This window comes from Amphiura filiformis, chromosome 11, assembly GCF_039555335.1.
Source record: "Amphiura filiformis chromosome 11, Afil_fr2py, whole genome shotgun sequence".
Taxonomy (NCBI): domain Eukaryota; kingdom Metazoa; phylum Echinodermata; class Ophiuroidea; order Amphilepidida; family Amphiuridae; genus Amphiura; species Amphiura filiformis.
In genome coordinates this window covers 53,206,102-53,233,574 of record NC_092638.1, presented here as the reverse complement: position 1 = coordinate 53,233,574, position 27,473 = coordinate 53,206,102, and the positions used below count along the sequence as shown (strand labels likewise).

The 27,473-nt window shown below is 37.3% G+C and overlaps 1 protein-coding gene and 1 long non-coding RNA gene across 2 annotated transcripts; both read right to left on the bottom strand.

Moving 5' to 3' along the window:
- Positions 1–717: 717 nt before the first annotated feature.
- On the bottom strand, positions 718–14,690 carry LOC140164997 (uronyl 2-sulfotransferase-like). The gene is made up of 6 exons (XM_072188402.1): positions 14,444–14,690; positions 11,418–11,512; positions 6,255–6,408; positions 5,599–5,699; positions 4,214–4,389; positions 718–2,459 (listed from the first exon to the last, which is right to left on the bottom strand). The coding sequence occupies exons 1-6, from the start codon at positions 14,534–14,536 to the stop codon at positions 2,320–2,322; spliced, it is 759 nt and encodes a 252-aa protein (XP_072044503.1). The 5' UTR covers positions 14,537–14,690; the 3' UTR covers positions 718–2,319.
- A 2,204-nt stretch (positions 14,691–16,894) lies between these two features.
- Positions 16,895–26,729, bottom strand: LOC140164045 (uncharacterized). The gene is made up of 3 exons (XR_011860477.1): positions 26,400–26,729; positions 20,008–20,117; positions 16,895–16,998 (listed from the first exon to the last, which is right to left on the bottom strand). It is a non-coding gene; the product is annotated as an uncharacterized lncRNA (long non-coding RNA).
- Positions 26,730–27,473: the final 744 nt, after the last annotated feature.

The window sequence follows — 27,473 nt, the reverse complement described above, 5'->3', positions numbered from 1 at the left end:
AAATGAAATTTACCTTTTCAATGATTCTACCTGTTCAGTAATTCCTCCCGTTTTAGTGAACGCTCCCATTTACTCACCTAGCGGGTGTCCCGCTAGTTACTTTTAAAGATTCAATTCAATTCAAAGTAGCTTATACATATTATGATTTTCATCTTACATAACAATCACACAGTAACAAGGCACGTGACAGTGGCGTAGCTGACGGGGGGGGGGGGGGCAATTGCCCCCCTGGCAATGCCTATTTGGGCCCCCGCCCCCTAGCGCAGGGCAAAATAATAAAGGAGTGAGAGAGATGAAAAAAGGGGAAAAGAGAGAAAAAGAGAGAATCCATAGGCCAACGATATAAGGTGCGGATAGAATTTGTACAATGTTAAAATTTTGTTAAAAAATGGAACTATATTATATCAAAATGAAGTCGCTATCCCTTGTATTCATTTTTTTTTTTTTGCTCTTCACTTTTTCAAACCACCGAAAAAAAATTGGGTCAACCTTTTTTGAGGAAGGGCGGAATTTTTTTGTTTGGTGGATTTGGGCCCCCGCCCCATACAGGCTTGTCCCCCCCCTGAAAAAAATCCCAGCTATGCCACTGGCACATGATAACAATATAATGGTATAAATAATAAATATGATACGGTATAATAATTAAAACACGTTAGATTTTAAGATTACATATAAACAGGTACACTCATAATGAGTTGGACACTAAATAAAATATGATTTAATTCAAATGTATTTTATTATCAATTTATGTACATGTATTAAACAGTCAATATAATATTTTTATGATGATACCATGGGCCTCATCAGCTCATCTGATTCGTTAAAGTATTGTTGGTCGAAGCAGCCCCCCCCAAAAATCGATTTTCATTACCTGAATCAATATATGTGATGCGATCAAGCAAAATCAGTCGGAACTCGGCCATAATAAATTTTCAGTTTCCTATAGGATAGTAAAAGCATTTACAAAGCTGGATTTTGCAGAAAACCCCATTGAAATTGAACAACCAGTTCCAAAGATCTAAGCAATTTAAGAGTTTCCAAAACAAGAGGAAACAAAAGGAAAAACTTTCTTTGTTTGGCTATATCTCAAAATCAATATTGCCGAGTTCCGACTGATTTGGCTTGATCGCATCACATATTATTGAAAAATAACACTTTGTTTGTTTTGCAAAAGTTCATTCTACAAATCACATACTTTGAAAACCTGCTTAATTGAGTTATGTACGTTTTACAAAAGTGTTGTTGTTTCAGCCCTCTTTACAACATAACTCAAGAACCACAGGACCTACAAAAGTATATCTGTGATATTTAAATTCTTCTACACGCTCGCTATGAATTGAGTTTTTGCTATGCTCATTACCATTCGCAAGATGCTGTGAACTACATTTTTTGTTGCTGCTTCGACCAACAATACACCGTACACCTTTAAATGAACGTGTTTTACAACGTTGTAATAAGGGCCTTGTCACGAATGCAACTTGTGAGACTGAGCTTCCCAGGGCGTATGCGTTTTCAGCGTTTCAGTTCCCTAACGCGTACAACGTGTGCTCATTATCATTCCCCATGGTATTTCCTACTTTCGCTTGTGTGTGACACGGACTTTATCATTTCAATACATCAAACCGCGAATGCCGAGAACCGCGGCTAAGCCGAAAACCGCTCTAGTTATATTTATTTTCATTCTTATTTTGACCACATAACTCCACATGATATCATTATTGTACACATTAATAAACTCTTAAAAATACGGGGTCAAATATGCACCGACTTAAAATAAATTGACCCCCTTTCATTGCAAACAACCACTTTTGTAGTCAAATTTGACCCCGCACGGCGCCAAAAAACCCCCCAAAAGTGGTTGTTTGCAATGAAACGGAGTCAAATTATTTTAGTCGGTGCATAATTGACCCCGTATTTTTAAGTGTGTTTTGTAGTTAAATTTCCATCTTGTTCAGATTGAGTGCCTCAAGCTTCACGTTTTGCGTCTTTGCTGCATGCACATCTCTTCACTCTAATGCTCTACATCATATGCTCTTATCTTTATATTACAATGTATTCTTCATCTTGCATTTTCCATCTTCTATAACATTGATGTGAATTGACATGAAAACAAATAAACTTTAAGTTCAACTTCAAGTTGCAATTCTCCAACTTGCAATATTCCAAAGACGACATTGTTGTCTCCATGATATTACTGGTAAACAGCTGTGGTAAAAAGTAAATGTCTCAATATGCCGCGAATATCACGATACACGAAACACGCCTGTGCTGAATACATCGTATCACTTATTAATAAGACGATTGCGGGACCTGATTAAGCTATATGTCATATTCCTTCTTAAGCAGTTCTAGCTTAGTCTTCACGAAGTCATAAAATTGGTACGCCAAGTCGAGTTTTTCTCTAACTATCGCGCGGACTTCTGCCGATAAGGGCTTCTTGAAGATTGTTTGATATTTCTCTGTGTAAGGAGAAAAAAAAAATAAAATTAGAAGAACTAAAGCAACATTGTTCTGTAGCCGGGTATTGCGGACAATTTTACATTATTACAATCGCAAATTTCCAATTTGCGAGTGTTCTGTTTTTGGTCAGTTCTTCTTTCTTTCTTTCTTCTGTCAAACTTTTAACGAGCCATCGTAGCCATATGCTTTAAGCCAATGTGACCATATTTGGTCACAAGGACCATTAAGCGGGGGACAAATGTTACATGACCAACTCGGGGTCAAAGGTCATCCAAAGGTCATTATGGCCAAAATGTGATTTTCACTAAAAATGCTTCTTCTTCCACAAATTACATAACACAATGTCGTCACTTGCATACCTGCATCGCCTTTAGCCAGTGTCTAAAAGTTGTACAAAGAATTGGGGTCAAAGGTCATTAAGGGGTAAAATCTTACAATTGGGGTAAAATCTTACAATTGCATTATCTCAACATCCGTAAGGGGTATGGGGCTCAAACTCAGTGACAACAAATCTCATGACCAGGGGAACATTTTACAGGGTCAGGTCAAAGTTCATGCAGAGGTCAAATTTAAGAAATGCATTTTCTGTACATCTGTAATGGGTACGGGACTCAAACTCTGTGACAACAAACTTAATGACCAGGGGAATATTTTGGAACCCTTTGCAGGGGTCGGGTCAAAGGTTATCTTGGGTCAAATCTTACAATTTCCTTTTCTGGACATCTGTAAGGGATATGGGGCTGAAACTCAGTGACAACAAATCTCATGACCAGGGGAACATTTTGTAGGGGTCAGGTCAAAGGTCAAATTTTAGAAATGCATTTTTGGGACATCTGTAAGGGGTACGAGACTCAAACTCGGTGACAACAAACTTAATGACCAGGGAGAATATGTTTGCAGGGTCAGGTCAAAGGTTATCTGGGGTCAAATCTTATACCGTAATTTCATTGTCTGTAAGGGGTATGGGGGCTTAATTTCGGTGACAACAAACCTCGTGACCCGGGAAACATTAAGGTCAAAGGTCAGGTCAAACGGCCATTAAAGGATTACATGCCTTGCGATTGTCTGCGCTCTGTGAGCGCAAATTATCTCTAGTTATATTTACATGCGAACAAGTTACATTATACACCGGTCCATAGTTCATTTTGCGGGCATAGTTAATTCAATGACTGCACTTTTAACCAATCAGATGACAGGAATCCATATATGAGGTATATTATAATACCTGTTGATTATCTTCCTTCCGGCAATGGTAAAGGGCCTTAACTTTTTCCCAAACGATTCGTCACAAATTTCATTAGGTTCCTTTGCCTTAACAAAATTGACGTTTCATTTTATCTCCTATTTCTACCAAATCGATGGTAATAAATCTGTCAACATTTGACCGCAAATCGTTTCAGGCAAAACTCACTTCCAGGGAACTAAGTACCACACAAGGTCATTTTATGTAGCTCATTGACCCATCTCTGTCATATATTGCCTCTAGCTGAATGACAGGTTGGAGATCTGGTCACCATGACAGATATAGATACCAACCTTAGGAGGAAATTATAAGCTATTCTACATGTAGTTGTGATCAATTCTATTCAATGCAGTGGCACCTGATGAACGCAACGCTTCTAACGAGCGAATGTTTTTTGTCCAATGATATTGTCAACATAAACTTAGAAGAGACAATCCATTAGCTTCAGTATTTTATTTTAAACTATAGTGGTCAATCACTCATCCATCGCTTGTTAACAATTGAACGTACCTGATCTCTTCTTTCGTACATCAGAGTGATAGTCGGTCACAATGCCTTTAAACAAGCTAGGCGCTAGTTTCTCCATAAGTCTGAGTGTAGATTCGTAGTCCTCTAGTAGTCCAACTATTAAGTATTCCTCTTCCACGCGTCTTTTGGCTTCATTTAGTGACCATTTTAGATCGGTGCTATAAACAGAATAGAGAAATGTTGGTATATAATGCAGTTTATTTGATCTATTCCAGCTCCAGTGGCACCTCGTGAATTTCTTTGGATCTGGGATGTATTGAACTAAACTAAAACTAACTAACTGACTGACTGACTGACTGACTGACTGACTGACTGACTGACTGACTGACTGACTGACTGACTGACTGACTGACTGACTGACCGACCGACCGACCGTCCGACCGACCGACCGACCGACCGACCGACCGACCTAACTGACTAACTAAATAAATAAACAACCTTCTACTGAGCCACTTTTATAACACGAATTACGAAGAGGGGGTTGTTGCAACTCTTTTCTATAATTGTCTATATTAAATATCACATACTGATATCAATGAATAGCTATGGATCTCCTCTATCCAGTGATACCAACATTTTGCATTGAATGTCGATATTCCGTTATAATGTGCATACACCATCGCAGAATTTGAAATTCTGGCCATGTAAAAATGTACAGGCACAATAATGATTTTAGCGGAAAATCACACGAACATATGATCGGAAATATATATTCTAGCCTTACTAAAGTACTTAAAAATACTAATTCTAAAATACTTAGAATGATTTCGCAAGAACAAATAAAAATCATGAATTTCAGTGGAGAGTGGAGTGGAGCGGAGCGGAGCGGAGAGGAGAGGAGCGGAGCGGAGCGGAGCGGAGAGGAGAGGAGAGGAGAGGAGAGGAGAGGAGAGGAGGAGAGGAGAGGAGAGGAGGGGAGAGGAGAGGAGAGGAGAGGAGAGGAGAGGAGAGGAGAGGAGAGGAGAGGGGAGGGGAGGGAGGGGAGAGGGGAGGGGAGGAGAGGAGAGGAGAGGAGGAGAGAAAGAGGCAACTTTTCAGGTGGCGCAGGTCTAGTATTGAGGACTATCTGAAAATGAAAATGAACGTTCGAAACCGCGACGACAAGCAGTGCTTGTTGATTCCTAGGAAAAACAAATGTTTTTTGTCTGTACATCTCGCGTCTCCTGGATATCATTTTGCACAATCCACCAAACTGACCTTTTTGCAAATGATAACTAACACTGAATGACGGTAGAAAACACTTTCTAAGCTTTTTTTTCCGGACATAACCTATAACCCTCGTTTAAAATCGGGAGCTCATAATTATTGCCAAGCCCCTTAACTGACAAACATCCCTCGCTAAGTATAAAACTTTATTAAAAGGGTACCTGCATTTTGGATGTGTGCCACAGAAAAAATGAAATAGCATAGATAAATGTCCTTCCGATACACAGGCTTGACGTTCTTTTAAGACGCATTGGTCGAAAGTCTATAAAAGGAAACAAATGGCAAATAAACCATTAAATTATTTATTTCGATCATATTTTGATCTAAGAATATTCTTTTATAAAATTTGATACATCAGGCTTAAATTCAAAAGAAGATATTCAACAAGTCCTTCCTTGGTCGCTTAAATCCAAGTATTCCTCCATTTTTAATTTAAGAAAGAGTAGAGGGACATGATAACTGTCATATTATAACATTTGCTGAGGAGGACGCCCAAAATATTTTTCAAAATTCTGTTAATTACACGATTGTTATGTACTTTTAGTAAACTAACATAAAAAAAACAAACTAACATACACTGCAAAAATCAACACTCTACAGACCCGAGATTTTGAATAAAATAAAATCAGTGAATTTTGACGTTTTGGTCAATTACGACGTCATTGTGACGTCAATCAGGGAATATTTGTGAATTTTTGGTATTAATGGAAAGAAGATAACTCTACTTAATCCATTAGTTTGTTTAGTACCAAAATCATAGACATTGGACGTTTAATAGTGAACAAAATGACATACATGTGACTTCAAGTTTTCATACCTCATTCATTTTCATATCCAATCCAAATCGTTTCTTTGATCGCTCCACATTTCTTGGTCCCGCCAGTCGGTCTCCATGCTGTCGAAAGTAGTAGCCGGAAACGAGGAACTCAATCGGATCTCTTATCATATTTATGTAAATTGGATTATTTGACCTGTAGATGAAATAATAGTTTTATTGTGAAAAATTTGGTCAAGTCGAAAAATATGGATGCCAAGTTCCAATTTACGAGGTCAGAACGAGGGAGTTCTACCTCCGTTCATGGCATGGTTCTGTACATGATAGCTTCTTCATATCATCTGCAATATCATTCTGACAATCCAACAACATTATACTTTGTCGACCTCAATGACCTTTAACAATTTTGACACCGAATTATGATCCACAATCTGACAATCTATACCCAATTCACCTCGGATGACCTTGACTTGACCTTCAACATTTTCGCCCGTACACCCATCATGTCTATAACAATCTAACTCCTTCAACTTCGTGTCAACTCTCTCATTCATAACTCCAAACTTATGTCTTTTTGCCTTTTTTGTCTTAATATTTACCAATATTTAGTAAAAAACGGTTTTTTAATTAAATAGCAAAAACTGAAATAATATGGCTCCTTCAAAAGCATGGCATTTTATTTAAAATATATTTATTCACAATGTATACTTATACTGATAGTTACAAGCACATTATAATAAAAAAGAGACTGATCACTTAATCCAATCTTCATTTTCTGAATGTATTGATTATATTGCTAGGACTAACTATCCAGCTGCTCTACCAAAAGGTAATAAAACCAAAGCCACTAAATTTACCCCAATTACTGGTATTTACCCCCCTTGACTAGTGTCACTTCTACCCCACACATCTTGGTAAGGCCTATGCACTATAGCTTGGTCACTTGGTCCTGAATTGCTCATTGCCTGAAGGATTAGCCCTTGATGACAGCTTATCAGCAAGCAGTGGCGTACCGTGGCTGCTCCTACCCCGGGGGGCTGAAGAAAATTCAAGATTGCCGCCCCTTCCTCAACAGCCCGAAAAGGTTGACCCAGTTTTTTCGATGGTTTGAAAAAGTGAAGAGCAAAAAAAAAAAAAAAAAAAAAAAAGAAAAAGGATTATAGGCGCTAACGCTCTAAAAGCAACACATTTTGATGCATAGTTCCATTTTTTCAAAAATTTTATACTTTTTCAAATTTTTTCCGCCCTTTTTTATTTACTGATTCTTTTTTGCCGCCCCTTCTTCTTCCGCCGCCCCTCTTTTTGCCGCCTCTTCTTCTTCCGCTGCCCCTTCGTTTTGGCTCGCGCCCCAAAGCCCCCCAAAAATACGCGCATGAGCAAGGTACAATTTTATTTCCTTTTTCATAGAGCAATTATCAAATAGAATAGGTCCTAAAACTGTATTTGTGAACGGATTTTCATCGTTGACGAAACAAAATGCATGTTTGATATATCAATTATTTCATTAATAGCATCTTCTGTAGTTTCCATCCATAAATGAACACAGAGTATTATCTGTTTACAAAATAAGCGTTTATCTCCAGCAGATTCAATTAGTCATGTTAGCAGTAGCTAGCTGTAGTGTGCCAACATTGGGAAATTGCTATTTATATTGTTATAGTCAAAAACGGATACTTTGCCCAAGATCCAGTCTGCATGCAAACATACACGACAGAAACCGGCTGTGAAGGAGACTGTGCACTAGATAACTTTCTTATAATAAAATCCGTTTTTGAGTATAATAAAGAAAGTCATAAATATGCAAAATGAAGCAAATTCCTATTGCCAACTTGGCAAAATGTATACTAGTAGCCCAATCTTGTACTTCATAGCACCCAATTTTGGTTTGTGGTTTAAAAATGTTGCAATTAAACATTGCTTCTTTCAAATATGAGACACAATAGACCCCAAATCTATCAATAATTATATTTATAAAGATGATAGCAAACGTTCCATGCTAGAGATTGGACCCAAGACAAAGTATATGCCTACACCTACAAATTAAGTGTAAATTCAGGGTTAATCCGCCAATGGAAAAACATTTATATTTACAATGAAAATATAATTATGTGTAACCCTCCAACGAGATTAGCTCGATATGCTAGTGTTATGTTTACAGATTTACCATGTTAACTGAAACAAAAACTGTCTTTAAAAAAGACAACGCCATATATGAAGATCATATTTTATATTTACCAGTCAAATAGGTTCCTTAGGTTGTGATTTTGTGGACCTAACTTTACGGACCCCGTTTACGCAGAACGTATGGCAAATTTTACTTAAAAGAGTATAAAATTAAAATTAAATACTCTGCCTTCTAAACCACATCAACTGTACCACGATTTGGTATCGCGAATTGTTATATATGATGTACAGTTAATATTCATATTCTTTTATACACAACAATATTTCATTGAAAACCTTTCCACTTGGCTATTTCAAAAAGGCGACCAGGCTTCCTTAGCATGTGCAATAAATTAACATTAAAATCAATTTTATTCTAAAGGTTTTCTAGAAACACTTGCATTTTGGCGAATACTGTTGTGATTTCAACTCAAAATGTTACTTCTCCCACAAATAACGTAGAACAGTGACGCCACTTGGAGACATACATTGCTATAACCCAGTGCCTATAAATCATACAAAGATTTGGGGTCAAAGATCATTAAGGGTTAATTCCGGTGTAGAACCGAATACCTTCAAAATGCTACTTCTCCCACAAATTTGTATTACGAGGGCGGTCAATAAGTTCGTAGAACAAGGCACTTGAAAGAGTACTAGCCAAATTATTTCGATCTCACTTTTGAACATGGTCATTGCATACCTTAATGCACCCATCTCAATTTTCCTTGAAACATTCTATGTCATCTAAATGGAAGTCTTCCGATTGCCCCATGAGCCATTCTTCAGTGAAGGCTCACCAGCATTGATCACCATCAAACCTGATATTATGAAGGTAGGACCTAAAATTCTAAAATATGTTTCGCTAACTAGGGGCCAAGCCTAGACCACAATATGGTTGTTTTAGTTATCTGACTGTCGTGAATGGCAGCTTGACAAACTGAGAATAATGCACAGGACGCAATCCGAGAACAGACCCATTCCTACCATCAACCTTCTTCACTTGATGGCTTGCCTCAGTTTGGTTATCAAAATTGTATGATATGTGCCTATTATTATACTTTCATTTGGCAAATGATCTGTCATCAAGACTCTCCCTGAATCTCAGAAAGTAGCGATGAAGAGCTTGACCTATGTGACCGAGTGATGATCTTCTTAGGGGTGGGAGATCCAGGTGCTTCCACTGAATGGACTCATAATTCCAGTGATTAATGTATGTCTTATCACCTTTAGCTAAATGCATATGAAAATTGTGTCGGTCCTCATTCTAGGTGTATAGCAGGTGTGGAGCCGATTAACTAAACTGGCATCATTTTTTGCATGAAGATTCACGGTCCTCCATCTAGAAGACACCCTGGAATGCCCAAATGTTAATTGATTTTATTTTAAATACTTTCATCAGAGTTGTTATACTTTGTGACTATCTCATCTTTCTTGTTTGGTTCTTTATTTATTACCAATGTCACTGTACCAGCCCGTATATCATTAATGGTGACGTCAGCAAGTCTTTTGGACCTTGGATGATCTTCAAGGACGCTCATTCCATTCTTGAACTCTAAGAACCAATTCGTTGCTGTTGAATATCTAGGACTTCATTACCATTAACAGCAACTGTTCATTGTTAAATTTCATTTGAGTTTTCACCACCGTCTGGAGGAATTTGCATGATGACCCTGTATTCATTTCTGGTAGTACCTGTGAATTCACGGTGGCAGGCTTCCTCTGAAGAGTGTCCTGTCCATACACAGTGATGCAAAAATCGAATATCTTCACAGTAATGGTTTGAAGGAACAAGCTTTCAAATGAGACCAAACTCAATACCGTGCGACAAAGTAGCATACCGAGTTCTACGAACTTTTTGACCGCCCCTCGTAGCTAAGAAAAACATAGCACAGTGACAGTACATTCACACGTGAATTGTTGTTACCCATTGTATATGTGGCATTTTTCATGTGGGGTCAAAGGTCATTAAAATTAAAGACTCACTTCAGGTATGAAATGAAATACCTTCAAAATGCCACAGATTGCGTAGGACACTGCTGCCACTTGTAAACATGCATTGTTATTGCCCATTGTCTATAAATCATACATTATTTTTGTGGGACATGAGAGCACATCAGATATCTGATATAATTTTTTTTTAATTCGCGATATTTTATGGCAAATGATTAAAACTGTAGGGCCTATATTTTTGAAATTTTATAAATCTAATGATATGTACTTGAAGTGTATGTAGCTGGAATGAAATGCCGACGATCAATTGAAAATTTTGACTTTGATTGAATATATGGATTTTCCCCCAAAAGACCTAGAAAGTTTACTTCGACAACTGTTAAATATCACAAATTAAAAATATATCAAATATTAATAATTTGTCATAAAATTATTTGATATAATAAGGACATTCCTCGTATTGAGAATCCAATTCGATATGTCTGATGTGCTCTCATGTCCCACAAAAATATACTGTCGAAACGTTCATACCAGAGCCCTTAAGAAAGGGGTCTGCATAAACCACACGTGCTAAAGAAAACATCGCCAGTGAGTAATAAAAGGTTCGCTGGGGCCGAAATGTACTTGTAATAATTTGAAAAATGAAAGAGGAGCTTCAAAATAAAGTGGTATGTACTTATTTTAATTCATTAATATAGGTTTGCAAACCGAAGAGGAAAGGAGATGTAAACAAAGAAGATAAAGGCTAAAGGATGTTATTTTCTTGAATGTAAATTGGATTCAATTTTGGAGTGATTTGAGCGAGCGACATTTAGTGTCTATGGCGAGTGGAAAATCGCTCACTAGAAATTGAGTTTGGGCGAGCGGTGGCGAGTGAGAGCGATCGCTCGCCTCAAGCGGCAAGGCCTGATTATATAACTGAAGATTGTGCGCATATTTTGATTGTAAGTTAAACAAAAGAATGCGAGCGCAGCGTGCCAAAATTTTGAGTCACCAGCCCTTAATATTTTTTTATTTTATCTATATTTTGGTGTAAAAAATTATTACCCCTTATTTTTGGATAGGGCAATAATAATATATTTGCTTCCTTACTTCTCAACTGGAAAATAGAAAATGTGCTCGCTAAACAAAGCAGGTGTGTGGGCTGCTAGTTGTTGCACTCGCTTTATCGCAAATTCTTCTTTGCCCTGAGTAAAATAAAAAAATAAAGAAAAACTTTATAACCATCATCATCATCATATCATCATCATCGTCACCACCATAAACATCATTGTCATCATCATCATCATCATCATCACCATAAACATCATCGTGATCATCATCATCATCATCATCATCATCATCATCATCATCATCATCATAATCATCATCATCATCATCGTCCGAGCGTGGCCTAATCCTTTGGTGTATGAGCACCCGGGTTCAGTTCACGGCGGTGGCACAATTTGCTGATGTATTGACTTGGGGAGTCTGAATAATTTGGCAACATCTGTAGATTAAATTCAGACTTCCTGCTTTCCCTGAGTACATTTGGAATATGGGTACTGCAATGGACCGTACCATGAGAGAATTTCGTTCTTCGAAGTCTGAAGCTATCGGTCTAGTGTATAGCCTTCTGAGCCTGAAGCTGTCGGTCTAGTGTATAACCATACCTATTAAGTGTATATCCCAATTCGTCCTAATGCTGTTTGGATGAGTCTGGGACGCAATGAAAGTAGGTCATTGACGGATGATTTCGTCACAAAATTATGTTGAGGACGCCAGGCAAAGGTCAATAGTTCAACTCGACTACTTGCAACCATCGTTAATCATTGATACCACGATTAACCCGTGGTTAAGGCGCAAATTGGTGTTGCTGAGGCTACTGATGCATGGCAACTCGTCAATACGGTAAACTTTGGTCTAAAGAACCAAATTTCAAAACAGAGCTGCACACCTTTAAAAGGGCTGTATGTTAGGCCTGCAAAGTCTTTAAAGTGTCCAAAACGTTTTCCAAATGGAAAAATACCCAACGTAACTTCAAATAAGCTGGATATCCCAGAATGCATCAGGAACCCGTAAGATGACGTTTACCAATGTTTACCCCCGTTAATTTCAGGTAGCGACGTTCACAATCTGACGCACCAATGGCTGCGGTGGGGACTGCTCTATAATCCGACGCTTCTATAATCCGAAGGTTCTTTAGTCCGAAGGTTCGCTAGTCCGAACATGTGTTCATAGCATTCGCTTGTCCGAATTTTAAAAGAGGTTCTCTAGTACGAAAAAAATTAAAAAGAGGTTCTTTATTCCGACGGTTCTTTATTTCGAAGGTTCTATAGTCCGAATTTTAAAAAAGGTTCCCTAATCCGAATATTAATAGAAGTTCTTTAATCCGAATTTTATAAACGGTTCTCTAGTCCGAATATGAAAATAGGCTCTATAGTCCGAATTTTTTTAAAAAAGGTTCTATAGTCCGAAATTACAAAAGGGTTCTATAATCCGAAACGGATACCGTGTTCTTTAGTCAGAATCAGTAAAAAGGCTCTATAGTCCGAATTTTTTATAACATTAACATTTACTGCGCCCTCTAGCTAGATAATAGCAGAGTTTATGGTAAACGGGATGACGCTACTTTTAGCCCCCCCCCCTCTCCCCGTCATCAAAAACAAATCCTGCGTACGCGCTTGATATCCCCCAACTTACTGTAAACAAAGATCCTAAAAATACGATATTTGCTCCAAAAATGTTGACATATTTTTAAACCATCAGAAACGAAAAGAAAAATAATGAATGGAACGAAAATATAAAGAAACCGGAAGAAGTACAAAAAAACCCAAAAACCACACACACTCACACACAAAAACAGAACAAAAGAATGAAAGACAAAATGAAAGAAAATAAATGAAAGAACAAATGAAACAACTGAATAAAGACTAAAAGGAAGTCCAAATGAAAGAACAATGAATACAAAGATAACGAACAAAATAATGAACATTACAGCAAGAACAAGGAGAAGAAAGAAAGAATGTAATAAAGAAATTTGAATATAGAACAAACAAAAATGAGAAAGGGATTTTATGAAAGAGCTAATGAAAAAAATATCGAACGAAATCAAGAATGAACAAATGAATGAAAGGACAAACTAAACGACGAACAAAAGAAGAATGATTCGATAAAAGGTCAAAGGTATACGAAAGAAAGAAAAACAATTAAAGACAGAATGAAAACGAACACAAAAAGGGACAATCAATCCCAGGGCCAGCCGCCATCACTGCCAATTGCGTGCATGCATGTTACCCACTCGCCTCCATGATAAAAGCCAGCCCGGATATTTCACCCCCCCATCGCAAGATAAAACCAATTCGGACTAAAGAACACGGTATCCGTTTCGGACTATAGAACCCTTGTGCAATTTCGGACTATAGAACCTTTTTATAAATTCGGATTATAGAGCCTATTTCCATATTCGGACAATAGAAACCTTTTTTAAATTCGGACTATAGAGCCTATTTTCATATTCGGACTAAAGAACCGTTTTTAAAATTCGGACTATAGAACCTTAAAAATAAAGAACCATCGGAATAAAGAACCTTCATAATAAAGAAACGTCGGATTAAATAACCTTCGGACTAAAGAACCCCGGGGGGGCACTCAAATTTTTTTGGTACGGGTGTGCCACCGCCAGTCTAAAGGAACTGATCGGCCGGTCAAAAAGGGGGGTCTAGGGAACTGATCGGCCGGTCAAAAAGGGGGGTCTTGGGAACTTTAAGTGTCAGAGCTATTCGAAAAGAGATAGGGACCATCCTCGGTTCTGATATCTGCAATCAATCCTAGGTTGGTGCATAGGTAAACTGGGGGGTGGGGTCTCCCGTCAGTCCGAACCACCGTCAGTCCGAAATTTTAGGGTTAGGGTCACATCGATGAAGCGGTCAAGTCGTTTTTCACGACGCTCTGTTGCAACTTCCATTTTCCACCTTTGGATCGTCATCTTGGGATTCACATCCGTCTTGACCACAGCCGGAAACGTGGAAAACAACATGGTAGGGGTCGGTCGCCTGAAAAAGGCTGTAAAAGCCGCCCTTAGAACGGGAAAGATCCAAGTTACCAAATAAAAAAATTATAGATGACGTAATGCTTACCTTTAGATCAATTGTATCAAAATCATATACTATGTTACACCTTTTATTTCTAATATCAAGCTTCGAGCATCTCCAGCGTAATAACATGTCCATTGTCCGGCTGCCACATTTCGGCACTTTATTGTAAATGATGGTGTGGTTCTTCAATATTGCAATAAAAATTGAAAGCAAAAATAGAAACAAACATAAGCACACACCTTAAAAATAAGACGAGTATTCAAAAAAGATAACATCAAGTTCAAGGCTGACTTAAGGTTAGCAACTATTTTAAACTGTTGCGATTTGGTATTTCACAGCAACTTGCGAATGGGAGTGAGCTTTTGCAAATATTGCATTGATCATTTCATAGCGAGTGTGTAGAAGAATTCAAATATCACAGATATAGTTTTGTAGGTCCTGTGGTTCTTGAGTTATTTTGTAAAGAGGGCTGAAACAACAACACTTTTGTAAAACGTATATAACTCATTAAGGGGTACTACACCCATTGATTTTTTTTTGCATTTTTTGCATTTTGTGAAGAAATTACAAAAAAAAAATTGGACAAAGTGGTATGCAAAATGAAGGGGCATATCTTCTCGTTTTATTGGTGGCATCGGTATCAATGTAGCTTACATGCTTTTAAAAATAGAAGCCAAAAGGAGGTACATCACTGATGATTTAAATTCACTTCATTTTGGAAAGCTTACTATCAACGGATTTCGTTAAAATTTTGGATATGTGTTGCTAACACATTAGGGAAATTGATATGTAAAATGGGAATAAATGGTTCCTGATTTCTTTTATGACTTCATGAACTTGGTGCTCCACAACAATCAAAAAAGGAACTGGTTAAAATGCTTCTATTTTCAATGTTGAGCTATATTTTGTATTTTTAACTTGCGACATTATTTCACTGAAACTTAATTAAGCCATAGGTAACAGGTTACCACAACCATACTACAGCAATGTTGAAAAAATTGCATTTCTTGTCACCTATACAACCATATTGGGTAGTTTTCCGTAAGCTTAACTTTTGTGATTTTGGTAACTATTTTATATTTATTTGTGAAATCCATCTCAACTAGGCATTCTAAATTGTACTCACCATTTACATCCCAAGGTATATTAGTATATCCACCATGCACTTCTCGATATATATCCAGTTAAAGACAGAATATCAAAATTATGCCTCATTATGATATCTCAGAGTCTCACATGTGTATTCAAAATTGATGCTTAAATTTGACCTGAACCAATTGACCTATAACCTGACATACGGTGACCTAATAGCCTTTTCTTCTCTAAATTGACTAATGACTATGCACCCATTGTATAAGTGTTTATTTAATTTATTCAGTGTTATATCATGGTAGGTATTTTGCATGCACCACTAGATTTACTATAGAGAGTATAACAAAGGATTTAATGTATTATATTCATGTACCCTACTTGAACATGTTGAAAAGAATAAATTATGGTTTGTTATGAAACACAGATCTGAGTTACTAGGATACAGTAAACAAAAAAAATATATAGGGCTAAAATGACTTTCTAAAATGGTTTAAAATCACTTTGTATGTAGATATATTTTATAAGTTCAGGACATGAGGTGATGAACATATATATGTACGTCATAAATTTGCAAGAAAAAAAAGAAGACGGGTACTGATGAAAATCAGGGTGTTATTCCCCCTTAACAACAATAAATCAAGCAAGTTTTCAAAGTATATGATTTGTAGAATGAAACTATTGCAAAACATCAAAGTGTTCTTTTTAAATTAATATATTGATTAAGATAATGAAAATCGATTTTTGGGCTGCTTCGACCAACAATACACCCTTAAAGGAACCTTTTCGAACAAACTTAGAATGTGCTAAAGCGAACAAATGGCAAACATGATGGCAGCCTGATATTATGAAATCATCATCATGATGTATGCTCACCTTGGACCTGTTGAACCCGCAACTTGGTAACTACATGTCATAAGCGCACAAATGTTATATGTTTTGTGATCTTTGGGATCAAAAGAATACTTTGATATATTTTAGTGCAGTATTTGCATGTGTACTGACAGCATTCAAGTACAGGTACTTGGCGTACTTCATAATTCGAATTCAGCAGATGATGTCCATATGGAACCGTATATTGACCACATATTTTATGATGTTACCTAATGCATTCTAGATGGTGCAAACTATTCTTAATTCTTTTTTTTTAATTTGATCCCTGTATGATCTTAAATCTTTTTGGAAAGGTGTTTTGAAAAGTTTTCCTGGTGTATAAAGTCTTCCGCATCGTTATAATATGGTTGCAGGCCTTAGTCATGTTAGCAAGAAAATCCATTTAAAAGCCATATAATTTGCAACTGGATTAATACCGTAGAACAACAATCATCTGACAAGCAGGATGTTAATTTCCTGGTCAAAGATTGATTTTGACTCATTACCAAGTTACAGGCCTAAAGGTCTTACCATTCCCGTAATAGGCACGCCATATTTCTTATGCAGTATTGTTCCGTGCTGCTCTGTTAACTTTTGTGATAACTCTGTTGAACTTCCCAAAATAAGGCGTGATCCTGAGAAAGATCAAGACGAGAGACAGACATAAAAAGACAGAAGACAGACACAAAGACACAAAGAGAGGCAGAGAGATAAGAACTTAGTCAGTTTCTGTAGAACATATAATACCCTAGAAAACTATACAGTTTTCATGGCCTGAAAATAGGAAAATGAAACTAGATATTATGTTATTATAAGGCCGCGAAGTCTAGCCGTGAACTTGAAATGACCTCTGATGACCTTGAAATGACTTTGGAAATAATTATCTTTTCGTGAAAAGGTAGGCACAAATTTTAATAATAATCAATACAATACAAACATTTGACCTTTGGTTGACCTCCGATGACATTGAAATGACCTCCATCATGTTTTGAATCATAGTATCATCACACATACTAATTTTCATTTCAATTGAACAAACTTTGGAATTTTACTCCTTTTGACCGTAAGTTGATCTCTGGTGACCTTGAAATGACCCCATTAAATTTTGAACCACATCAAGATCACATATACTAATATATTTTGTTAAAATTGGACAAACTTTAGAATTTTGCCCCCTTTTGAACGCAAAACAGACCCCTCGTGCATGTTTAAGCCAAATCTGATTACAATAGTATATGCACTTAATGCTATAGCCCTTTTGGCATTATTCTGATGACCACACCCTTACAGCAAAATTGAATTTTAGAGTGATTTTCAGTAATCAACCCTTTTTCAGTAATCAACCCCTTTATGACCTTTTTTCTTAAACATAAAATTGACCGAAATTGGGTAAAATATTTTGAGTTTAAAAACTCAAAATATTTTACCCAATTTCGGTCAATTTTATGTTTTGATGAATCAAAGTGTGTGAAAATATTGGATCCAAAACATAATAATGATAAAATTGGATGTTTACGCCCAATATTTATTGGTCTCGCTATGAGTTTTAAAATATTGGATTAAAACTCATAGCTCGACCAATAATTAATGGGATCAATCAATCCATTTTTATATCGTAATCGGGCAAATAATGATGGAGCTGGAGCAATTTATATGAAATGTTGATAGATAGAAAAAGAAAGAAAGAAAGAAAGAAAGAAAGAAAGAAAGAAAGAAAGAAAGAAAGAAAGAAAGAAAGAAAGAAAGAAAGAAAGAAAGGAAGGAAGGAAGGAAGGAAGGAAGAAAGAAAGAAAGAAAGAAAGAAAGAAAGAAAGAAAGAAAGAGAGAAAGAGAAAGAAATAGAGAGAAAGAAAGAAAGAGAAAGAAAGAAAGAAAGAAAGAAAGGAAGGAAGAAAGGAAGGAAGGAAGGAAAGAAAGAAAGAAAGAAAGAAAGAAAGAAAGAAAGAAAGAAAGAAAGAAAGAAAAAAAGAAAGAAAGAAAGAAAGAAAGAAAGAAAGAAAGAAAGAAAGAAAGAAAGAATGAAAGAAAGAAAGAAAGAAAGAATTATTTCTGATCGTAATAATATAAACCTTTTACTCTTTTTTTAGTCAATGATATGTAGCCTACGCGAGTCTATTTCTATAGTAAATAAGGCCTACCCGACAAGGGTTAGAAACTAAAATTGCTCCGATTTCAATAACAAAATGGTCGCAAATTGTTCGTTGTCATTGGTTATGTAAAATGAACTCAAATAAGGATGGGGGGGTAAGCTATTTTTTGGCGAGACGTTTGAAAATCCCCCAGAGGGGGCTCATAATTATTGCACATCCCTAAATTATATCAATCATGTTCATGGCCGGCCTCAGTGACTCAGTGACATTGTGGGTTGAACATTAAAATAAACTTTGCTATCCGATTCTTTGAGCTTGCTTTTTTTTATTTTAAAATGTTTTCATTTCATTTAAAAAGTAGATCAATCTGCAAATACCAATGCATGTATTAATTTTGCATGTTTTGTTACGTTTGTGTGATATGGCCTATATCGCGCTGTACAGCCTGTCTCAAAAAAAATTGTGCAAGTGAAAAGCGCCCTCTTTGGCAATTAGAAAATACCGTTGTGACATAATGCTTACATCATTTAGCATTTGAGAGCTAAGTCTATGCCCTTGACGTTGATGTAAGCATTATGTCACAACGGTATTTTCTAATTGTCACAGAGGGCGCTTTTCACTTGCACAATTTTTTTTGAGACATGCTGTACATCTCCAATACTTTTAAGGATGGTCAAGAAACTTTTCGGGAGCAGTATGGTTGATTGAAAGATATGAAAGAGCTTCGGGCAATGGTACCATCAAAACTATATACATGTACCAATCAATGGTTGGTTTGACAGCGACGGGAACTGAGGAGCCTGGGACATAGCGACATCGCCTGGTAAATAATTATACTGTACAGGGAAACTAAATCGATACCCGGGATCAATACACGTGTATCTGCTATGCGCGATTTGATATTCAGACGAGTTTGAATACTGGGGTAGAAAATGGTGAATATCTCCCGTGATTTTTGGTTTCTAAAGAACCCAATTGTAAGGCTTGCACTTGAATATATGTTTTGAAAGAACATGATAATCTTAAGTGAGCGTATTGAACTTAAACCGTGCGTTTTAAAGTAAAAAAACTGACAAAAATTCAGATTTTATATGTGCACAAAACAAAATGACAGCTGCCCTCATTCGTAAACACGCGGGTCACGGAACATAACACGGTACAATAGCGCAGCGTAGACCACTAGTTGAGGCAGTCTAAAGCAGATGACGTACCAGGCTCACTGACATCTACAGAGGTCAGTGTGACCAGGATATTGTCATAGCCTAGTCGGAGGTCCCTCGGCCCATTATGCTATTAAAACTATTAAACAAGTCGGAACAAAATGGCCATGCGTGGCTGTTGAAGAACTAGAGGATTCGGCCTACCACCATGGCGATTTCTGCGATGAAGATATCGGGGCGATGACACTGTGTGGGATTAAGGGACGTAGTCGACATCGACGAATCTACATCATCAACATCATCACCACCATCACCATCACCATCACCATTATTATTATCATCATCATAATCATCATCATTATTACTAACATTCCTTGTATAATTATACACTGACCTGTTTCTCTGGTTTCTCTTTGACAAATTAGGACGAGCAAGGTCAAGGTCAAGGTTCCAACGATGCTGATGACGATTAGTAACTTCCTTTTAGTTAATCCCATTGTGAATCTGAAATAAAATGCGGACAAGTATTTAGCCAGGCATTTTCGTTTAAGGCGAGCGATCGCTTTCGCTCGCCCATCCAAATCCGATTGGTAGTGAGGGACTTTCAACTTTTCATCACTGTTCATAGGAACAAATATCGCTCGTTGCGAATCGCTCAAAATTTAATATATGAGGGTCATTCAAAAAGTTCACCCTCCATCGTCACATCTCTGTTATCTTATGTCTTAGCTACAAAAAGTGTTTTGATTAAAATGGGGTATTTGGTTGTTAAGATGTGTTGGTTAAAGCGAATACAGATTTGGTACGTCGGAAACGGTCTGAGAAGAAAGGCTAATTTTGATTAAAAAGATTGCCCGCATCTATATGCAAATCATTACAGATTTAGTTCTGAAAATGATTAAGGTGGTACTACACCCCTGGCCAATTTTGTACCTATTTTTGCATTTTTCTCAAACAATATAGCGCATTTAGGGTGGAATGCTTCTTCAAGTTCAAGGGAAGTAATGAGTTAACAATAAAGTAAGATTATTTTGAGAGTAATAACGCCTTATAACGTGGCTAACCACATCGGCGTGGTTTTAATTATTGTAGTCAGGTCATCTAACGGTCATCGTGGTGTAGACAATATAATAAATAAAATAACATAAAATGTGTAATTAATTAAACCTTTGTGTTGATTACTTCATGAACTTTATGCATTGTTTTATATAGTGCGATCAAAAGTAGTACGGAGTGCGTAATGGGACATGGGATGCGAGCATCCTAAAAACAGAAGCTTTTGAAGTATAACTTTTGGTGTCAGTACCGGGTTGTCAGTACTTAGCCCTATATACTGATATTAAAGTAACATTGAGTAATAAAGACTGCACAAAGAGTAACGCAGCCGCTAAAAATATGTCTATACGAATGTGGTGTCAAAATCCGCGTCAGCTACCTATCTTTTTATGTTAAAATATTGTGAATATACGATGAATAGTTCTGAAGCTATAGACGTATTTGTAACAGCTACGTTACTGCCGCCGACAAGGGGGGGGGGGTTAAGGGGGTGCGTTACCCCGGGCCCGGGGTCCTAGGGGGCCCGTAAAAATAAAGAAAACATACCTTAATGGGCCATTAAAAGCAAAGAAAAGAGACCTTTAGTGGGCCCGTAAAAAGGGCCCTTGCGTTCATTTTACCCATGGGCCCGTAATGGCTCTCGGCGGCACTGTGTTTGCCAGTTGCTTGGATTTTGTTGAATCATTTTTGTCATGGCGATATTTTAATGATTGTAGTTGTAAATATCGTCATTGCTAATGTTATTTTTTTTATTTAAATGCGTCGTTACAGTGCAGATATTTTTAAATATTGTGCATATTGCGAGGATGTACAATAGTGCATTGTCATGGTTATCGACAGCGCTGCTCCAACCGCGGAAATGTGACAACGCCATTTTGAGACCGCCACAACTTTCTTACTTTGAAAACTGGTAAAATTTATTTATACTAGCTTGCCTGTTTATTTTCTTTTCTTTTTTGCGATGAGTTATAGTTTATTTATATATTTCAGAGTTTTGGTATACCAGTATACGTGGCAACACCAATGTTGCCGAACTTGTAGCCACCATGCACCATGGCCATCGCCAACTCGTCAACCTTTAGTTCTTTGAAAACTTTGAAAAGGGTTTCAGGCGCTAGCGCCCTAAAAGCAGCACATTTTGATGTATATAGCACCATTTTTTCAAAAAAAATTGTGCTTTATCAAAATTTTCCGCCCTTTTTATTTCCTAATTCTTTTTGCCGCCCCTTCGTTTTTGCCGCCCCTTCTTCTTTCGCCGCCCCTTCATTTTTGCCGCCCCCTGCTTTTACCCTGCCGCCCCCTGCTTTGGGGGTGCCCCCCCAAATACGCGCGTGCACGTCATGACACATCGGCACCTCATTCGCTGAGTGATAATGCCCCAGTGCAATGGCTAGTGACGCGATGACGGTGGCTCGGGGACGAGCATTTTTTTTCCGGTTTTACTGAACCGCGAGAAAAAAATTTAATTTTATCCCCAAGTTTAGCCAGTGCGCACTTCGCGCGCAAAATAATTCAGTGTCCAAATTTACCCTATTTTGGCCCCAAAACACGGTGTTTTTCGTGCCAAAAAGGAAGATACACCGAGCAATTTTTTCTTCTACTTTTATAGGAATTTAGGGGGGGTGGTCCCTTGGACAAATTTAGGGGGAACGTGTCCCCAGTCCCCCGCCTATGCTCAGTGGCAGTTAAGATTGGATTTAAAGCATTTCTTTTCTCTTGACCCAAAGGCTGAATGACAATAAATTATTGTTCTCTTTATTGGAATGGCCTTCTTTTCCTTGCTCTTGTTGTTCTTTAGGATTTTCAAATAATAATGTTTCTCGCTTCTCTTTCCAGTAGTCATGCGCATCATATAGGCCTATTTATAGGGTTTTTAGCATGGCTTGAGCATTTTATTTGAGCCTGTTCCCATCAGGACCCAAGAGTGTCTCCACACGGAGCGACCGTTTAAACAAATAAACAAACATGACCTGTTCGTGACCGTTTTCACGTGATAAAAGGGCACACTTTTATCCAAACGTTTTCAGGCGGCGAGTGGCATGATAGAGCCGGCAACTTGTGAAACCGCCCGGCCGTATGGCATTTTCCATATACTCGGTTTAGTTTTGTGGGGTTCATATTTATTGAACCCCAACGGTTTTAGCTTGTATTTATATTATTTATTAACATATGCCTATTTGTTTATGATATTTCAAGCATTTTAAAATTTTAAAAATAATCCCATTCAATTACACGGTTGACGATGGAAATTTACTGAATTTAGAGAATGCACGTCATTCACCACCAGAACGTTTTGATGGAAATCGACGATGAAATCAGGTCTGATGATGAAATTGAACTTTTCCAGAGGTGACACGGGAAGTGGTTAGATGGTACTTTTTATAACCTATCTTAAAGGTCTGGGCTTTCTTTTTCTGATGAATAGACATAAAAATGTTTCTGTTTGTGACTGCTGATCTAGATAGGTGTAAGAATTCCTTGGAAAAAGTAATATGCAAGGGTGAAATATCATGTAATCGGCGTGTAATCAGGCGACACATGCACCTTTGAATTGTTATTGATCACGACCCGCAATTCACAGTGTGTCCCAAGAAAAAAACCTACCGTCCAATTCTCGCTATTCGCAATAAGGGCGCCGCCAGCGGTGTGCGATGTAATCGTGATGTATCATGGGAAAAGGTCGACATCCAAGTCCGCGCAATACGAATATTACCATGCTATTACATAGGAACACGTGACAATATTTTTTTAGTTTGTCAAAATAAAGGTGTTACACGCGAATCGATACTCAATAATACTTAATAATGTGATTTGAAATGTGCACAATTAATTTTTTCTCTATCGATTTGCGTGTAATACCGTTATATTGACAAACTAAAAAATATTGTCACGTGTTCCTATGTAATAGCATGGTAATATTCGTATTGCGCGGACTTGGATGTCGACCTTTTCCCATGATACATCACGATTTTCCCATGATACATCACGATTACATCGCAAACCGCTGGCGGCGCCCTTATTGCGAATAGCGAGAATTACATTTTGCGTGCAAAGTATGCTGCAATTATTGCAGCCTGCAATAAACACTGATTCAATTATATACCCTAGTATCCCAAAATATAGGCTCCTAATAATTAATACCTCTAAGACATGCAATTATACTTAACTTAAGGGGGTACTACACCCCTGCCCAATTTTGTGCCTATTAATTTGCATTTTTCTCAAACATTATAGCGCATTTGGGACAAGTAAGATATGTATATTATAGGGGCAAGGACTACAACTACTACACTGAAAATTTTATTTTAGCACAGACAAAGTTGTGGAGTTACAGTCAAAAATGAGGGAAAACCAATATTTGATCAATAAATCAATAACTACTTGTCTTGAGTCGCTGAAAATTGCAGTGTAGTAACTGGATTCCTTGCCCCTATAATATACATAACCTTTGTTACCAGTATTTTATTAGTTTTTGAGAAAAATGCAAAAAATAGTCACAAATTTATCAAGGGGTGTAGTACCACCTTAAATTGCTTTATTTTTGTTCAAATAATTTAATCAATATTTAATGCTTGCACTTTGCAGATAGTACAGTTTAACTTTGTCTCGTGTCTTTTGCATATTATGTTCAAAATAGCCTTCACTTTGGCCCTCTCCCATGACTTCGATCGGATGAGCACTTGTTGATTCATGTCGTAATAATTGGTCCAGAAGTTAAGATCAATTAAAGCCATATTATAACATTTCTTTAAAAAAGAGATTAGTATTCATTTTCAATAAAATGTAAGCATTTACTGTCAAATATGTCCCCTTTTAATTTTGAGCCGAACAAGTGAGGTAAAGCAAAGAAAATTTGAATTTACTACTAGCGTCAATGCATGTTACTTCGGCGGTTGTAATATGGTACGATCCTCTGGCTGGTGGGGGGGGGGTGTCCCGCACGCCGTGTACGTGGTAGGGGTGTGTTTATTCAAAATCTCCGATTTTGACAAAACTACAGCACCTAAAGTCTTGATTTTTGCAGAGAATCTTTGTTTACTAAAGTACATTACGATCGTGTAAAAATCAGAATTTAAAATTTTTTTGAGGGCGTTCTCCTCAGCAAATGTTATAAGTCATATGCACAGTTTTTGTATTTTGTAAGTATATACAGGGTTATAAACAAACTGTTCATCTTATTTCTACCTCAAGGTGCAATTCACCTTTTCGGTAAATCCCATAAGCTATGCGAGTACACCTGAGAACTCGTCATTTGACGTCACGCCGATTTGCGCCGATGCGCACATCGTTTATCGAACATCGTTACTGCGCATTGCAAATCGGCGTGACGTCAAATGACAAGTTCTCAGGTGTACTCGCAAAGGGTTATGGGATTTACCGAAAAATTCATTGCTTAAACAAGGCCGTAATTACGAATTACCTTTACGAATTACCCTTAAACGTGGACTAGTCGAAATATGGCAAATTTCACTAACATTTATGTGTCTATTGAACCTTTTGATGTTTTCTTGTCCTATAAAACATGTTTTATTTTGTTTTGAAGTCCCAATGCCCAGGAAACTATAGGAACAAAATATATTTCCGAAGTAAGCAGTTGGACAACCACATTATCCCAAGCTACATAATGATGCTTACAAAACTTTTGGCTTCAGTTTTTAACCGTTTCCGAATCTGTATTCGCTTGAACCAATACATCTAAACAACCAAAAATCACATATTTATCATATAACTTTTATTTTGTAGCCAAGATTAAAGGTGGTACTACACCCCTTGATAAATTTGTGACTATTTTTGTATTTTTCTCAAAAAACAATAACACACTGGTAACAAAAGTTATGTATATTATAAGGGCAAGGAATCCAATTACTTCTAAACCACCCATGGTGAGACGCACTTTATGTTAAAGCCCCATTCAGTGATCCCAGCTAAAGGGTAAAAACAATTATAATTGTGTATAAATTGCTTAAAAAGAAGGATAAGTCATTCAAATTGTCATCATATTTGAAATGAAAAAATTGACAAAAATCGAAGAATACAGCAGTATTGTCGAAATCGAAGCCCCATTCAAATACATGTAGCTAATTCATATGTAAATGTCTTATTTTGTTTACTAATGCACTAATGTTAGCACATCTCATGATGACAATGACAAAGGTACCAAAATCTGAATTTTGATGATTTTTACGATTGTCCGGATGAGCAAATAACTGAATGGGCATTTAAAGCTTGTGATTATTCCTTTTGTAGGCTGTTTTACAATGCCGTATTTCATGTTTCACCTGCTTACGCCATTATTAATCGGGATTTTAAATTTAGAAGGCTTGAATTCAATCATGAAATATTCAAATCTAGGCATTAACCCTAACCGCCTAAGGGCTTTTTGGCGACGGGAAGGGAAAGAAGGAAAGAACAAAAAGAGAAAAGAAGGAAAGAAGTTGTTTGCTCTGGGTGGGATTCGAACCCGAGACCTCTCGCATGCCAAGCACTCGGTGGGCGACACTTTGCCACGGGTCTTGGGCTTCGCTGGCCAGCGAAACCGTGCCTATATATCACTTAGGGCGATTGCGTCATCACACCACGTGGGATGCATGCACGAACAGCGCATATATATCAAGTAGTATTTTGTAGTTAAGGTTTATATGACACAAAGGCTAATACGCCAGTGCTAAACTTATGATAAAGTACATATCAACAGTTCCGTCAACAGGTTTATATCTGCAAAAAACATACCTTTGATTCTTCTAGTTTGTCCGTCCAATATCCAGCCCTACAAGTTTCTAAAACTTGCAGGTCTCGTCCGGTACCTGCATCGATCCTGTAGTATTTCTAACGGTATGAACTGATAATACCTACAGTTTGGTTATATCAGGAAAGTGAGAGTCTGAGAGTCTTCCCTTAATATACCAAAGACCTTTAATACAATACAGCTTCATGATTGATGGTCTTCATTTGGTACGTTTGGTTGTACCATGTATCATAGATTTTAAATACTTTTAACCTGAATACGTCTAAACTCTAATAGGGTCCGTTATTTTTCAATTAAACGTAGTGGTGACTCAACGAGATATCACATAACCTATCACATGGATAGCAAAAACTTTTTCACTGCTGACTAGGTTGCAACAATAGAGTTCACGAATGACTTGACTTTGACCTTGGTTATTATTCTTAACACTTGTTTATGTTTCTTCTACAGACCGTCTCCTCCGCAGCCAATTTGGTTCCGCTCCATCGAAATCAAGCTGGTCACGGAGGAGACTACCCTCCTTGTGTTTGTTCATTTGTGTATGGAGAGCCCTTTTGGAGTCCGGAAAGACTTAGGCTACGCTCTCAGCTAGAGTCCGACGCTGCATTGCACTAGAAATACCTTTTCTGTGAAATCGCTATAGAGGCAACCGGGAACACGTATTCGTTTTGAAAATATAGCATTAAAATTAGTATCACCCTTGTGGCCCCGGTGCAGTGGAAAACCTTAATTCTTTCATTAAAAGGAAATGAAAATTAAAAAAACAAACACGGATCTACCTCTGCACCTATAAAATTGTCACAGCAATTTGTCTCAAATATGAGTGAATTTTAAGAAACATACGGGGTATGATGAACATTGACCTGACGCCATGATAGTAGGATCTATTAGTCGTTTTATATACAATGTATATACCGTATTGTCATAATACCAATGTTTGTCATTATATGCAATGAGTAATATTTAGCAACGTAAATGTGCAGTTCATATGCACGAACGAATACTGATCTTTATGATATTCAGGTTTTTGTACATCACATATAAAGCGAGCTTCAGAC